This window comes from Ranitomeya variabilis, chromosome 3, assembly GCF_051348905.1.
Source record: "Ranitomeya variabilis isolate aRanVar5 chromosome 3, aRanVar5.hap1, whole genome shotgun sequence".
Taxonomy (NCBI): Eukaryota; Metazoa; Chordata; class Amphibia; order Anura; family Dendrobatidae; genus Ranitomeya; species Ranitomeya variabilis.
The window spans coordinates 479973224-479989149 of record NC_135234.1 but is presented as its reverse complement, the minus strand read 5'-3'; the positions used below and the strand labels follow the sequence as shown (position 1 = coordinate 479989149).

At 40.8% G+C, this 15926-nt stretch overlaps 1 protein-coding gene across 4 annotated transcripts in view; it reads left to right on the top strand.

Moving 5' to 3' along the window:
* ARHGAP6 (Rho GTPase activating protein 6) overlaps positions 1-15926 on the top strand; it is a 402522-nt gene that overhangs the window by 355580 nt on the left and 31016 nt on the right. For all 4 annotated transcript variants that reach the window (XM_077296704.1, XM_077296707.1, XM_077296706.1 and 1 more), the window contains exons 7-9: positions 2254-2404; positions 6199-6347; positions 6988-7167. In XM_077296704.1, coding sequence (XP_077152819.1) covers positions 2254-2404; positions 6199-6347; positions 6988-7167 — 480 coding nt within the window. The remainder of the gene's footprint in view (positions 1-2253; positions 2405-6198; positions 6348-6987; positions 7168-15926) is intronic.

Sequence of the window (15926 nt, the reverse complement as noted above, 5' to 3'; positions counted from 1 at the left end):
TAGAAAAATGCCAGCCATATTCTAATCATTTGCAAAAGACTGTATCAGCCACAGGATGCTGACATGACGTTAGGTACGACCATTCAATTTAGGCTTCCCAATAATGCCATGCAGTAATCACATCACATTGAATAGCAAAGCTGATCATGAGGGACTATTATAGCCTGAATAAAAGCTTAATCAGGGAATGCAGCAGTCATTTTAGGGTGATTTAAAATAATGAGAGGACATTAGAGTACATAGCTCAGTAATAGAGATGGGACCGGAAAGCCCTAAAACAATGGACAAATAACTCCCGCCAGTCAGGTATTATTATTAACATCATTGAATAAGATAAGTATAGTAGTCTGTGAATAATGCAGAAATTGAATTAATAGGGAGATAGAAGACTTGCCATGCTACAGTGCAAGAGTCAGTTTGATTGATCAGTGATGTGGTGCAGCTGGTATCTGTCCTATTGCTTTTGAATTACAATTACACATTTTTTTCCATTTTTCATACTCTTGAAAGCAGCAACAAGATAGGACAATTTTTTTTACAGAACATAAATCTGAAATTAGTATTAGTCACAGTGTGTTTGCTTGTCACAAACCACTATACTAAGTTTTTGTATTTCTTGTGTAATCTCTTTTGTGAATGGGGAAATAATTATTTTGCTAAAAATACAAAATAAAATTCATCAAAATCGAGACCTAAAATCATTACTGCATTCTACTTCACAAAGTGTGAGTGCCACAAACAGTTTTCTGTTTTACCAGACAAATTTTACATATGTAGACCAATTTTACACCACTACAGCACCCTGTTGGAAGTGCTGTCTTTTTGTTCTGCACCTATCTGACAATTCTTATGACATCAGTTTTAGGAATGGGGTTGGATTTTGTGTAAAAAATAAATAAATGAATAAATAATTGGGGTTGAAATGGGGTTGTAATGTTTCATAAAAATTGGCAAAAAGTGGCAGTGGCAATAGATGTGGTAGCATAAAAAAACTCATACCATGGGTAAGAACGTGGGAGCCACTACCAGCAGTAGAAGCGTCATCAACACCACTGGCATCAGCCATCTGGGCAGTAGTACTACAAACCGTAAGCCTCACTTACCTCCAGAAAGTGGAGGGCATTAGAAGGGATATCTGGGACTATAAAAAACAAAAATGTATCTAAGCGCTAACCAGCAGGTAATTGCAACTTACCTCCCTGTTGTGCCCGGCACCGTTCTTCCCCGGCACAGAGCGGTCACAGACCACTCCTGCCGGGGATTCAGAAGCCTCTGCTGACGTTACGTATACAGAGCGAGGCTTCTTTTCTACACCGCTCTGGCAACAGGGCAGGACTTCCGACATCATTCTGATTGACAGCTGGATTTTAAATCACCACCACTCTTTCCCCCCTTTAAAAATGGTGATGCTAAAAAAAAAAAAAAAAATGCCCATGTGATATCACCATGTTCATAAGTCAGCGGTATTAAAATATAAAATTAACTCAACCTCAAATAGAAAATAAAATAAATGCCAAAATGTATATATTTTTGGTTGCAGCAATGCTGCAAAAAATCTTGTAAAAATGTAGTAACTATCCCAAAGTAACAGCAACAAAAACAATGGCTTGACCCGCAAAAAACAAACCCTCAGAGACCTCCATAGAATGAGCAACGAAAACTTTACAGGTATTGGAATATGGCAAAACAATTCCCCCCCCCCCCTTTTTTTTTAAAGAAGTTACCTTTTTTTTTTCACTACTAAAATAATCAGAAAATGGAGAATTTTGGTATTGCTATACTGAAATGGACAATCATGATGCCAGGTCATTGGTACCAAACAATTTGTCAAAAAAGCAATTCTAAGCAAAAAAAACAATATCAGAATCGTGGGGTTTTTTTTTGGGGGGGGGGGGGGGGTTTGCAATTTCACCGCACTAGGAATTTTTTTTCCTGTAAAATGAATGGAAATCACTCAAACATACAGCTTGACTTGCCAAAAACAAGCCCTCATATGTCGAATAGAAGAATAACAAAGTTATGGCTTTTGGAAGAAGGAAAATGGCCAAGATGGGAAAGGGTTAAAAAGAAAAAACCAATGGCCTTTTCCTAGTGCAAGTTGATCATATATGCACTTTTTCTTCTGCATTCTACATCATGGTAGATCCCCGAGCACTGATCTGCTGTAGTTTGTCTCTCTGTGCTTAGATAATAGCAAGTTGCAGTGTGCTTGGTTAGTTACTTGACATAATGAGATTTTCTTCTGCTTTTTAGCTCCGTGAAGAGTTTGACCGTGGTGTCGATGTAGTTCTAGAAGAAGAACACAGTGTTCATGATGTTGCTGCCTTGTTAAAGGAATTTCTCAGAGATATGCCTGATCCACTTCTGAGCCGAGAGCTTTATACGCCTTTTATACATACCATAAGTACGATTTTACATGTTCCTTCTTACTATTAAAATAAAGCTCTATTTACATCCGCGCTTATCACTAGAGCCCCATTGTTTTAGAAAAATATCACATAAATTGCAATTTTTTCCAACTAAATTGAGAAATATGTCTTTGTTGCAGATGTAAACTGAGCCTAATACATTTTATATCTCTTTACATACTGTGTATATATTGTGCACCACAACCTGAGAACCGAGCCTCACCGCCAAGAAGAGACAGATGATAAAAATATGTTAAAATGTTTCATTCTATTTGAAAAAATATATTAAAAGATGTTCAATAAAAAAACAGGGAAAACCTGAGCTTTCACGCAAGATATGGAAATCCGTAGCGAAACAATGTGTAGGACACAGGTTATTCTTCTGATATCTAATGCTGCAATTTAGATACTCTGAATCAAATGTAATAAGATGTATCAAATTGTAAAGTGCAGTGCAGATCCTTATCATAGCCAGTTATTGCTATCTAAATATAGAGTGTTGCAATGAACACATGAGAAGCAAAATCTATGTGGATTTTAAATAAATGCAAATGCAAATCCGCATGGTGCAAAGTGCTGACTGCAGTCATAGATTTTACATTTAAGTCGTTGACAATTGAGATGCAGCAAAGAAAGGATCTTGTGAGCTTACAGTTTAATCATGGGATCATAGCCACTTGTGTGTAGCAATCCGACGACGCCGTTTCGCCAGTGCTTCCTCCAAGGGGCTTCTCATGTTTTCATTGCAACACTCTGTATTTAGATAGCAATAACTGGTTATGATAAGGATCTGCACTGCACTTTACAATTTGCTACATATTATTACATTTGATTCAGAGTATCTAAATTGCAGCATTAGATATCAGAAGAAAAACCTCTGTCCTACACATTGTTTCGCTGGGGATTCATCCCATATCTTGTGTGATAGCTCAGGTTTTGCTTGTTTTTTATTGAACATACTTTAATATATTTCTCAAGTAAACATATTTTTAGCATCTATCTCTTCTCGCCTGTGGGGCTCGGTTCTTAGTGTACGGTGTTGTATATATTTTGAAGTGGTGCGTGCCAATGGTACATTGGGACGAATATGTTAATCTATGTCTGTATTGTGTGTGTGTGTATGTGTGTGTATGTATATATATATATATATATATATATATACACTCACTGGCCACTTTATTAGGTACACCTGTCCAACTTCTTGTTAACACTTAATTTCTAATCAGCCAATCACATGGTGGCAACTCAGTGCATTTAGGCATGTAGACATGGTCAAGACAATCTCCTGCAGTTCAAACCGAGCATCAGTATGGGGAAGAAAGGTGATTTGAGTGCCTTTGAACGTGGCATGGTTGTTGGTGCCAGAAGGGCTGGTCTGAGTATTTCAGAAACTGCTGATCTACTGGGATTTTCACGCACAACCATCTCTAGGGTTTACAGAGAATGGTCCGAAAAAGAAAAAAAATCCAGTGAGCGGCAGTTCTGTGGGCGGAAATGCCTTGTTGATGCCAGAGGTCAGAGGAGAATGGGCAGACTGGTTCGAGCTGATAGAAAGGCAACAGTGACTCAAATCGCCACCCGTTACAACCAAGGTAGGCCTAAGAGCATCTCTGAACGCACAGTGCGTCGAACTTTGAGGCAGATGGGCTACAGCAGCAGAAGACCACACCGGGTACCACTCCTTTCAGCTAAGAACAGGAAACTGAGGCTACAATTTGCACAAGCTCATCGAAATTGGACAGTAGAAGATTGGAAAAACGTTGCTTGGTCTGATGAGTCTCGATTTCTGCTGCGACATTCGGATGGTAGGGTCAGAATTTGGCGTAAACAACATGAAATCTTTGGGATGTGGTGGAACGGGAGATTCGCATCAGGGATGTGCAGCCGACAAATCTGCGGCAACTGTGTGATGCCATCATGTCAATATGGACCAAAATCTCTGAGGAATGCTTCCAGCACCTTGTTGAATCTATGCCACGAAGAATTGAGGCAGTTCTGAAGGCAAAAGGGGTCCAACCCGTTACTAGCATGGTGTACCTAATAAAGTGGCCAGTGAGTGTATATATATGTATATATATTATATTTATATATATATTATATTTATATATATATATATATATATATATATATATATATATATACACGTGTGTGTGTGTGTGTATGTGTGTATATATATATATATATATATATATATATATATATATATATATATATATATATATATATATATATATATATATATATATATATATATATATATTTTTTTTTTATTTTTTATATAATATATATTTATTTTACACCTATCAGCCATTAGAGTAAGACCTCCTGCTTACTATTGTGTGGCATCAGGACATGTGAGAGGTGAGGTGAATAAAGGGTTTTATAAGCCTTTTGCTCACATCCACTTTTTATTTTCTGAGGCCTGGAATGACCTCAAAGGATAATAAATTTATTTTCAGTGTTTTTTTTTTTTTTGGACAGATTTATTCAGCCTGAAACGAATCTGCAGGCTGAATCGAACAAATCTGCTCTAAATGAATTTCAGGAGAATGAACCACTGCATACTGAGGACACACCACAAGACCTGCAGTTCTAAACATGCCCTGACCCAGTCATTTAGCCATACATTTACCCATTTCCTTTCAATACAAGAACTCGTTCAAGAGCTGATCGTTCCCTTACTGCCTAATATAGCCCAACTCTTGCCATTATAAGGAATCTGTCACCAAGTTTTTTGTCACGTGACCTGAGAGCAGCACAATGTAGAGACAGAGATCCTCGTTCCAGCGCTGTGTCAATAACTGGGCTGATTGCTGTAGTTTTGATAAAAAAAAGTTTTATCAGCAGGAGATTATAACTAAAGAAATAGTAAACCTGCTGCCATGTAGTCCACCATATTACTGAGCTCTGCATAACCCCGCTCATACAACTGATTGGTAGTTTTCTGCCTATGCACAGTGTACACAGAAAGCTGTTAATGATGTGGGCGAGGTTATACAAAGTTTAGCATTCGGAGCACTGCTAGATGAGCAGCAGATAAACTGGAATTGTATAAAAATATATAAAACACAGTGCAGTAAGTAACACATTGTTGGAATTGGGTTCTCCGTCAGTACCGTAAGGAATAAGATGGGTGAGACCATGTTACAGTATTCGGTCAGTATTTTACATCAGTGTTTCAAAGCCAAAATCAGCAGTGGAACAATCAGAGGGAAAGTATAATAGAAACATATGTACCACTCAGGCATTTATCACCCGCTCCTGGTTTTGGCTGAGAAATACTGAGGTAAAATACTGACCAAGTGAACGTGGCCTGAGGGTGATGGTGGCGCTCACCTGTAGGGGTTGTTGTATGGACAAACCACCTGTTAAAGCCTGATGTGCTATAGCTGCAGCCCCGTAACCAGAGGACAGTATCGCCCAGATCGCAGTTTGGCAAAGCGGAGATTATCACGATGTGCAGACTGTGCTCATGGAAAGGATGAGATCCCGAGAGTATAAACAAGGTTCTTTATTCAGACCAACGCGTTTTGACCTTTCTCAAGGTACAAAACACCAAGTCTTTACACCTCTATATCATGTTGCTCTCTAACAGGGTGGCGAAAACCTGGTGACAGATTCCCTTTCCAAGATAATCCATGTTATTCACTTTATCTGTTAGTGGTATTAATATTATTTTGATCGTATATGTTCTAAATGTTTTTTTTCTGTGTGAACAATAACCGGACAGTAAGCATATAAACATTCTTTTACTCCCATGTACTTCCCATACTTGTATCTATATTTACAGTATTAGATCTTGAAGATCAGCTGGCAGCCCTGCAGCTCCTCCTTTACCTCCTACCTCCTTGTAACTGTGATACTCTACATAGACTGTTACAGTTCCTGTCTACTGTAGCTAGCCATGCAGAAGGCGCCATTGATAAAGATGGGCAAGAGGTGAGAGAACAATATTTTCTTGCTTTTATAAAAAAAACAATCTGATATCATTATATAAATATTGCTTTACATTACGATAACGAATTAAAAAAGAATCAACAAAGAGTTGTCCACTACTCACACAACCCCTTCTCAATCACTCTGTTTCCCCAAGTGAAGCCAAAGAGCGCTCTGTGTAGCTGCTACATCGTAAGTGAATGCAAGTTAGTGGACTCACATTGCGACCTCCAGGGTAGCGCAACGACCTCCAGGGTAGCGCGACCTTTAGGGTAGGGCGACCTTCAGGGTAGCGCCACCAATTTTTAATCTGCTTGGATTTTCTGCAACTCCTTCATCCTAGTAGGTAGCAGAGGCCGATAACTATTTGTGCCGTGGTGAAAGTTTCCATATAGCCCCAGCCTTACACTATGCTATAGAATTAGGTTTTTCAAAGCCATACATACTGAATTAAACAGTAAATAGGCACCCACAGTGTATATGTCAGATACACAGAGATATATTCAAGCTGTATAAATGTCCTTTTAATATGTCTAACCCTAGAAATAGGCTGTGCTTCTCTAGAGGTAAGAAAGTTGCTCATAAAAATTCTATTTTGTGCATTCTGCTCATGTTCTGATCTATTTAATGTGATTTTTATTAGATTACTGGGAACAAAATGACTTCATTAAACCTGGCAACAATTTTTGGGCCTAATTTGTTGCACAAGCAGAAGTCGTCTGACAAAGAGTTTACAGTTCAAAGTACTGCCAGGGCCGAAGAGAGTACGACCATTATCTCTGTGGTACAGAAGATGATTGAAAATTATGAAAATCTTTTTATGGTAAGTAAATAATTTAGTCATCCCTAAATCTGTAAAAAGGTTTGTGTATGAAAACCTGACAGTTTTTCTAAAGCATCAAATTAGTTTTCATCGTTTTGGTTGCATACTATTATGTTAGGATGGCAGCTTATTCATATGTTTATGTTCATTAAGTACATATTTTAGCTTTGAATTAACGTCACTTTGAAATAGTAACATGGGATTCCCAGATTTATTTTACAAGATATTCAACTTTAAAATATGTAAATATATGGATGATTATTTGTTTATGGCAGTATTCTCATCTTATATGGAAATGTCATTATTATAATGGAAACTGCATTCATTAGTACCAGACATTATATCCACAAAATAATAATACTGATATATTCATAACTGATTTACCTTCATTTAATAAAACCGTGATAAAAAAAAACCCACCCAGCCCCTAAAATGTAAGAAATATGAATCCTACAAATAATATGGAGCACCATAAATTCATAACACATTAAAATGTAGTTGTTATTAATTTAGAATTACAGTAAAATAACAGCCCGAAACACCGTGTCTGCGAATTGAGATACTGATTTGGCTTTTATCCTAAGTCATATTGCACGACTCGTTAGAGGGTTGATTGTGACTTGTAGGATCGCTATTTCCAACAGGTGGCGCTATAGAGTTAAGTCCTCTTTTTCTCAGAAGAGGCAATTTGCATAGTAAAATAATAGGAAGCAAATTGTAATGAATAGAGTTGATGTGTACAAAAATATAAACATGAAAAGTACAGTAACGTGAAAAGATTTGCATGACCCAATCTATCAGCCACAACAACAATTTGAGAACCACCCACCTACCTAACTACCTACCTAATGACATCAGAAGATTTCGATTAGCCGGCCTGGTGCAACATCTCATGTGCATCATGCTAGAACAATGACTTTGCACTAAGCCAGCATATCAAAAGAAGAGTCGGAGATGCTGTCTGGTAAGAGGCAGTTCTCGCTGCTCTCATACAGCACCCACAGATTACTGTAGGCACTGCCAGCATTGATGGATCATGCCGTATGAATTGATTCGCATAAACTCTAGTGAGGACACAATATTTCCTTAAATTGTTATATTTCACCTGGTGAGGTGGATCGTCAGGGCCCTTAATGAGCAATTTTTTGTGTAGTTTTGTGTACAGATGACATAGCGCTAAAATGCTCGGGTGCTCTACTAAAGTAACAAGTATAATGAAAGTCAGTGGGAAACTCGAGTATCTTTCCTGCAGACCCTTCCAGGAAGTCTGGAGGGGTCATTAAAATTGCTGAAATGGTTGGAAAAAGTGCTCAAATGAGATAGGTACAGGGTGGGTAAGATGCCTTCATGCATCTCTGATTCCCAGGTCACTGCTGGGAAAAATGTTGTCAGACATTGTTCTTCGGAACAATGTTGTCAATGTTATAGACTAACAGTAAAAAATACTAAACAGAAGATAAAATTGATTTTACAGGAAAAAAAAATAGGAAACATTATTTCCAGTATAATGACTTGTATACAAGGCAAATAAAAGAAAACGAGAAAAAATGCCTCCTTTAACCCTTAGGCTATGTGTGAAAAACGCAAAAACGCTGAAAGAATTGACATGCTACTTCTTTAAAAAATGCAGCAGTTTTCCATTTCAAAAAGGGGGAAAAAAAAGGAATAAGAAATCCTGTGCATGAGATTTCTGAAATTGTTTCCCATTTGTGAGGAGTGGGACTCCTTGACTGGGAAGTGTATGGACTATGTTCAAGGGCTTCCAAAATTTAGAAGGAGGCTCTCCAATACACCCTGGATCTCAAGTAGAGTAATGTCTCATAAAACATTTACATTTAGAAGGAGTGGGTTTTTCATGGCCAATAACAAGGGGTCATAGATTTGAGGCCATGAATAGTACAGCTGGCATAACAAGGACCTTCAGACATCTGACTCCAATTTTGCTCCAGCTAAGTTGGATGGCAGTTCCTCCTGTGCCGGCTCAGGCCGCCCAGAAGCTTCAAGTAGATTGAAGCAGGGGATTCAAAACATTTTTTTTCTCTGACCCTTGTCAGTGAAAATTCATGAACCATGTGAGGGAAATTTCTCCGACCCATCCTGGGGAAAGAACACCACACATCCTTTGTCCATTTATTCACACAAGACCTGCATTTAGGCCTTTCTGTCATTGTATGAATGCTTCTTTGTTTTTATTTTTCATGGATTTGAGGAAAATGGGAGTCTCGCAGGTCGCATTCACTGCTCCCTCCATGTTTAAGTTGACTTTGTGGGTTTTTAGTGCCAACAGGGGCATATTAACTGATAGGCCCATTTGAGCGTGGCCCTCAGTCATACATTTTGGAGGGCCAACAGGTGGCCCTCACTCATTAATTTCATTAAATGATACATTAAATGATACTTCCATTTTTTTAACATGATCACCGTTATTTGTTGAATAACAGAGATCACTTGATTGGGGACCGTAAAAACACTGATCATGTTCTCCAAGGCCTCAGCGATCCCTAGTAGCTGAAACACCAGAGATATCCTGGCGTTGGGGGGTGCTATTCACTTATTTTTCAGCCCGATTATAAACTGCACCATTAAAAGGTGCATCAATGGTCATTAAGTGGTCACTCAGAAGTGTGGAAAATATAAATAAATACATTTTATTAATATACTGTTATTATCAAGGTTGCGCCAATGTCCTGCAGTCGGCACTGGTTTTGTGTACCAGCAACTCTTTCCTCTGCTCCCTCTGTTGGAGATATGTACTGTATGATGGGAGCTGGCTCATTATAATGACTAGCCCAGCCAGTTGTGTACACACGACAGACACAAGGAGGGGAAGGAATGTTTTCACGGTGTCAAAGCAAATTCGGAAATGGAGATGCCAGGCCTAGATACCTAGGCCGACAATGTGACATGGATGGAGACCTAAGGACATACACGTTGAGTATTTTGTCAATATTTTACATCACTATTTGGAAGCCAAAACCAGGAATAGGTGAAAAATGCAAGTGGTGCACGTGTTTCTATTATACTTTCCCTCTCATTTTTCCACTCTTGATTTTGACTTGCATATACTGATGTAAAAACACTGACCAAATACTGAATGTGTGAATGTGGCTTAGTAATGAAATTATATTAGTATGTTGCATTAATTTTTATTTTAAACACAACCTTTTTTAATACACTGCTGACACAGCTAAGCCGAATGCATCTTTCGTTACTTTCCATCTGATGTTTTTAGCTAGGAAATTATAACAATGGGAAAACATTACTCAAGTATCTTTGATGTGAAGCCAAATACATTAGTGTTTCCCATTATATGCTACGTATTGAAAATGAGCATAGATGAAAAGTAATTAAAAATCAAATGACAGAATTGTCTTAAACATTAGCTCAAACCTTATTTTTTCTGGTTATAGAAGGGTAATAATTAGAGATGGGTGAGCCCAAACAGTAAAGTTTGTGGTCCACACCGAACACCTAGTGTTCATGCACGGCCCCTGAACACGGATTTCTCCAGGAACTCCGTGTTACTGTTCAAGTTTGGCATACCGAACAGCGGGTGTTTCCCATGCTGTCATCTGCATGACAGCAGGAGGCACACCAGCGGCTCTGATTGGTGGTAAGAACATTACTGCCGGTCAGAGAATTGTGGTCCCACGCTGTCAGATGACAGCCATCAGCTGTGACTGGCAATAAAAAGGTCTCGCCGGTCACAGGCATTAGCTAATGAATATAGTATTCTCATCAGCCAACACCTGCTGTCGCTGATAACAGTGAGAGCAGGCACCGCTGATGGGAATATTCATCATCTGACGCCTGTGTTCTAGATTAAGAAATTTTTTAAAAAATGACATGGGGTCTCTTCTATTTTTGATAACCAGCGCAGGCAAAACTGACAGGTGTGGGCTGCAACCCTCAGCTGTAAGCTTTATCAAGGCTGGCTATCAAAAATAGATGGGTTCCACACCATTTGTATTTTTTAATTATTTAAATAATTAAAAAAAACTGCATGGGGTCCCACCCATTTTCGACAACCAGCCAAGCTAAAGCTGGAAGCTGGTATTTTCAGACTGGTAAGGGGTCATGGATATTGCCCCCCAGCCTAAAAATAGCAGCCTGCTGCCACCTCAGAGAAGGCTCATGAATTAGATGTATCAATTCTGGCACTTTGCCCAACTCTTCCCACTTGCCCTGGTGCGGTGGCAAGTGGGGTGATGGTTGTGGGGTTGATATCAGCTGTTTTATGGCTGCTGGCATCAAGCCAACAGGTTAGTAATGGAGAGGTGTCTGTAAGATGCCCCCATTACTAACCGCACAGATTGGAAAAAAAAACACAACCAGCATAAAAGCCTTTAATTGAAATAATTACAGACTCCTTTATTTTAAATAAAAAAGCACCGTTATACTTTCCTTTATGCTTAATCTAATGAAGCCCATGTCACCTGTAAAAACGCAGAAAATAATAAACAACCATGATACTCACCTTTACACCTAATCCTCTGATGCCCATGTCCCCTGTAAAAAAAGAAAAATAATAAACAACCATATCCCTCACATGTCGGACCTGAAGATAACCCATACTGACCCACGACGATCAGGATAATTAGGAGAACAGTCTCATCAGTGACCGCTCTCCCCACCAGCTGGCTCACACTTATACAGGAGCGTAATCGCTCCTGCAGTGTGTAGCGCTGAGTTGCCTCGAGAAAGTTCACCAGAGTTCAAAGCTGATGAACCCTGGTGACCTCACTTATGGCATCTTGCTGCATAAGAACTTTCTTACATGCAGACTATTTGGGCGTGACCTCACTCAGTGGCTGGATGTATGTAAATTGCATACTTACAGTTACATGACCACCTGTTCCTAGCGCTGGAACCGGAGAATCCTCACAACGTGCAGTGCATGCAAAGCAACATAGAGTGGCTGCAGTCTTGAAGATTAAGGCCGGACAACCCCTTATCTAATAAGAATTCTTCCTTGTTCAAAGTTTTGTCCTGTCTCCCCCCACATGCAGACTCCCAGTTGGACATTTGGTGCATATAATTAAGTACACTACATTAGTTGTTGTGCGCCTCAAAGTACATGGTATCTTGTAGTAGTGATGTGAGCTGGAAATCTTTTTCTTGTCTGTTATCATTATAAATGAACAGGTTTGACATTTTTTCTTGTTGCAGGGAAAGATTCTTGTCATTATTGGAGATAACAAGGGAGCTTCTGACATTATGGTGCTTAGATTTGGGGGCTGCCTAAAACACAGAAGTGGGGGGTCTGGAAATATAAATTTTAATGTGGCATTTTTGTAACAAATGTAATTTGCGCGCAGGTCCCCTTAACACCTCCAGATTTGGATTTAAGGTTACTACTAGAGTCACCCGGTTGCTTTCCTCTTTAGTTTTGTAATGTAGATGATTCCTTAATATTCTGGTGGCTCTTGCAATCTGGTTTTCAATTGTTGTTGGGTGGTATCCCTGATTCAAAAAGGTCTTTCTGAGGCCACCAAGGCATTTGTCTCTATTTGTAGGGTTGGAACATATGCAATTGTGTCTGATGGCCTGATTGTAGAGAATAGAGTTTTTTATGTGTTTTGGATGAAAACTGCTCCATTTAAGGTATGTGGATGGTCAACTGTCTTCTGGTACAGGGACGTCTCCATTTCATTGTTCTGTAACTTGATGATGGTGTCCAAAAAGTTGATTTCAGTACAGGTGTAGTTGAGTGCAGGGCTGTGGAGTCAATAAGTCATACCTCGACTCCTCAATTTCCCTGACTCTGACTACACAGCACTGGCTCACTACTGAGCATGTACATAACGTGCAGCACAGCGTCCTCTCATCTGAAAGGCTAGATCCTTAGATCAGGAATAGGACAGACATTTATAGGACATATCATAACTTTCTCAAATTCTTATGCAAAAATTTACAGCACATCCTGCATTGTACTACTGTACCCAATTTATTTTATCTTTTAGGAGTTGGTCCATTTTATACCAACTCCGACTCCCAACAAAATGGACCTCAACTGCGACTCCACAGCCCTGGTTGAGTGTTAAATTGATTGTGGAATGAAACTAATTAGTGTTCATGGAATTTCTTCAGCTGTTGTTCAGACTCTGTCCAGATGATAAAAATATTCTTAATGTAACGATAGTCCAGAGGCCTGATGAGACAAGAGGTCAAAATGGCACTTTCAAGTATGACAAAATTTACATATTGTGGGGCAATTTACTCCCCATTGCTGTGCCAGTCTCCTGTAAATATAATGTTGTTATCAAATGCAAAGTAATTGTGGGTGAGGATGAATTTTACAAGCTTTAACTCAGAATCAGCATCAATTCCTATATTTATCATGAAGGTTTTGCAGGCATTTAATCCATCCTGGTGTGGGATATTGGCAGGGCTGCCACTAGAAATTTCGGGGCCCCATACTGGCAGAATTTTCGGGGCCCCCTTGAGTCTCCGCCCAGGCTCCACCCCAGCCCCGCCTCCACGCTCCACCCCTCAAACTGTCCACAGTCCCACCGCTCTCTCTTGGAAAAACTCCACTTCTCACCAATCACACATTGAGGGTACGTATCCACCTTCAGGATGGCCGGCGGTTGCGTCGGAGCGGCAAACCCGCTCGGCGCTAAGCCCCGCCCCCTACTGTGACGCGATGATGCCGGATGTGTTCATTGCACACATCCGGGATCATCGCACCCCACACATAGGGCCCTGTGTTATAGCTTGCGGCGGCGCAGCTGCCGCAAGGAACACGGACATGCTGCGATCTTAAAAGAAGCGCCGCATGTCCGGAGTCGCAGGGCCGCCGGGTGCGTGTTACCACGCATAGTGTAGACGGGATTTCATAAAATCCCCTTCACTACGCTGGAACATCTGGACGCTGCGTGTTTGACGCTGTGGCCCCACGCAGCGTCAAACACGCAGCGTTTACTTAACGTGGACACATACCCTAACAGTTCCCATCACCAGATCACACATATAGCCGGCAGCTTTTGTTTTGGCCAAAAGATTTTGTAAGCCGCCACCATAACACGGTAGACTCTTTTGGTGAGGCCCTACTCTGCTGTAACCTATTAAATATTTGTTAAAATATGCAATACAATTTAGGTATATTTTTATTTATTTTTCAATTTTTAAAATGACCAATAATATCACATAAAAAGAACAAATACCGCTACACCATGACCAGATGACATATTACCACCACAGTGATCGAATAATATCACATACAAGGGACAAATACCGCTACACCATGACCAGACCGCATATTACCACCACAGTGATCGAATAATATCACATACAAGGAACAAATACCGCAACACCATGTCCAGACCACATATTACCACCACATAGTTACTGAATACTACAATTCTGATCAGTAATAAAAAAAAAGCACCACACTATCACCATAAGTGCCATTATACACAGGAGATCTGTACTTAGTATGCAGTGTCTGTGTACAGATAATACAGTGATCACTAGTGAAATTATACTCAGGACCTCTGTATACAGCATACAGTGTATAGTGTCAGTGTATAGGTAACACTGACTTACCAGTGACGACTCTAGGTGAAGTCCTTCATCTTTCATCCAGCACAGACCGCCATCATGTCTTCCAGCCAGGACTCGTTTCTGCAGGAAATAACACAGTTATCTCGAGCTCCGCTTGTAGAACACATTACTTAATTTTTCCCAACTTCTACATTACACCGCATAAAGAAAAAGAGGCGACATAGTGTCACTCTACACAGTAACAGGACCGCCCCCTCATTTAAAACAGTGTCCTCAAAAAATAAATACATCACTGCAGTAATAATATCCCTTAATTAGTCCCTATGGTAATAATATTCCCCATCCTGGCCCCCGTGTGTCTCATTCCTGGCTCCAGCCATATGTTCTCCCATCCTGCCCTCATGAGTATCCATCCTGCCCCATATGATCTCCCCATCCTGCCCCATCTGTCTCCATCGTATCCATCCTGCCCCATGATCCTGCACAATCTGTCTCCAATTCTGCCCCCAGTGTCTCCAATCATGCCTCCTGTGTCTCCAATCCTTCCCCATCTGTCTCCAGTCATGCCCCCATGTCTTTCATCATACCCCATATCTCCATTCTGCCCCTGTGTCCAGCATCATTCATAGCCCCTGTGTCCAGCATCATTCATAGCCCGTGTCCAGCATCGTTCATAGCCCGTGTCCAGCATCGTTCATAGCCCCTGTGTCCAGCATCATTCATAGCCCCTGTGTCCAGCATCATTCATAGCCCCTGTGTCCAGCATCATTCATAGCCCCTGTGTCCAGCATCATTCATAGCCCCTGTGTCCAGCATCTCTGCCCCTGTGTCCAGCATCTCTGCCCCTGTGTCCAGCATCTCTGCCCCTGTGTCCAGCATCTCTGCCCCTGTGTCCAGCATCTCTGCCCCTGTGTCCAGCATCTCTGCCCCTGTGTCCAGCATCTCTGCCCCTGTGTCCAGCATCTCTGCCCCTGTGTCCAGCATCTCTGCCCCTGTGTCCAGCATCTCTGCCCCTGTGTCCAGCATCTCTGCCCCTGTGTCCAGCATCTCTGCCCCTGTGTCCAGCATCTCTGCCCCTGTGTCCAGCATCTCTGCCCCTGTGTCCAGCATCTCTGCCCCTGTGTCCAGCATCTCTGCCCCTGTGTCCAGCATCTCTGCCCCTGTGTCCAGCATCTCTGCCCCTGTGTCCAGCATCTCTGCCCCTGTGTCCAGCATCTCTGCCCCTGTGTCCAGCATCTCTGCCCCTGTGTCCA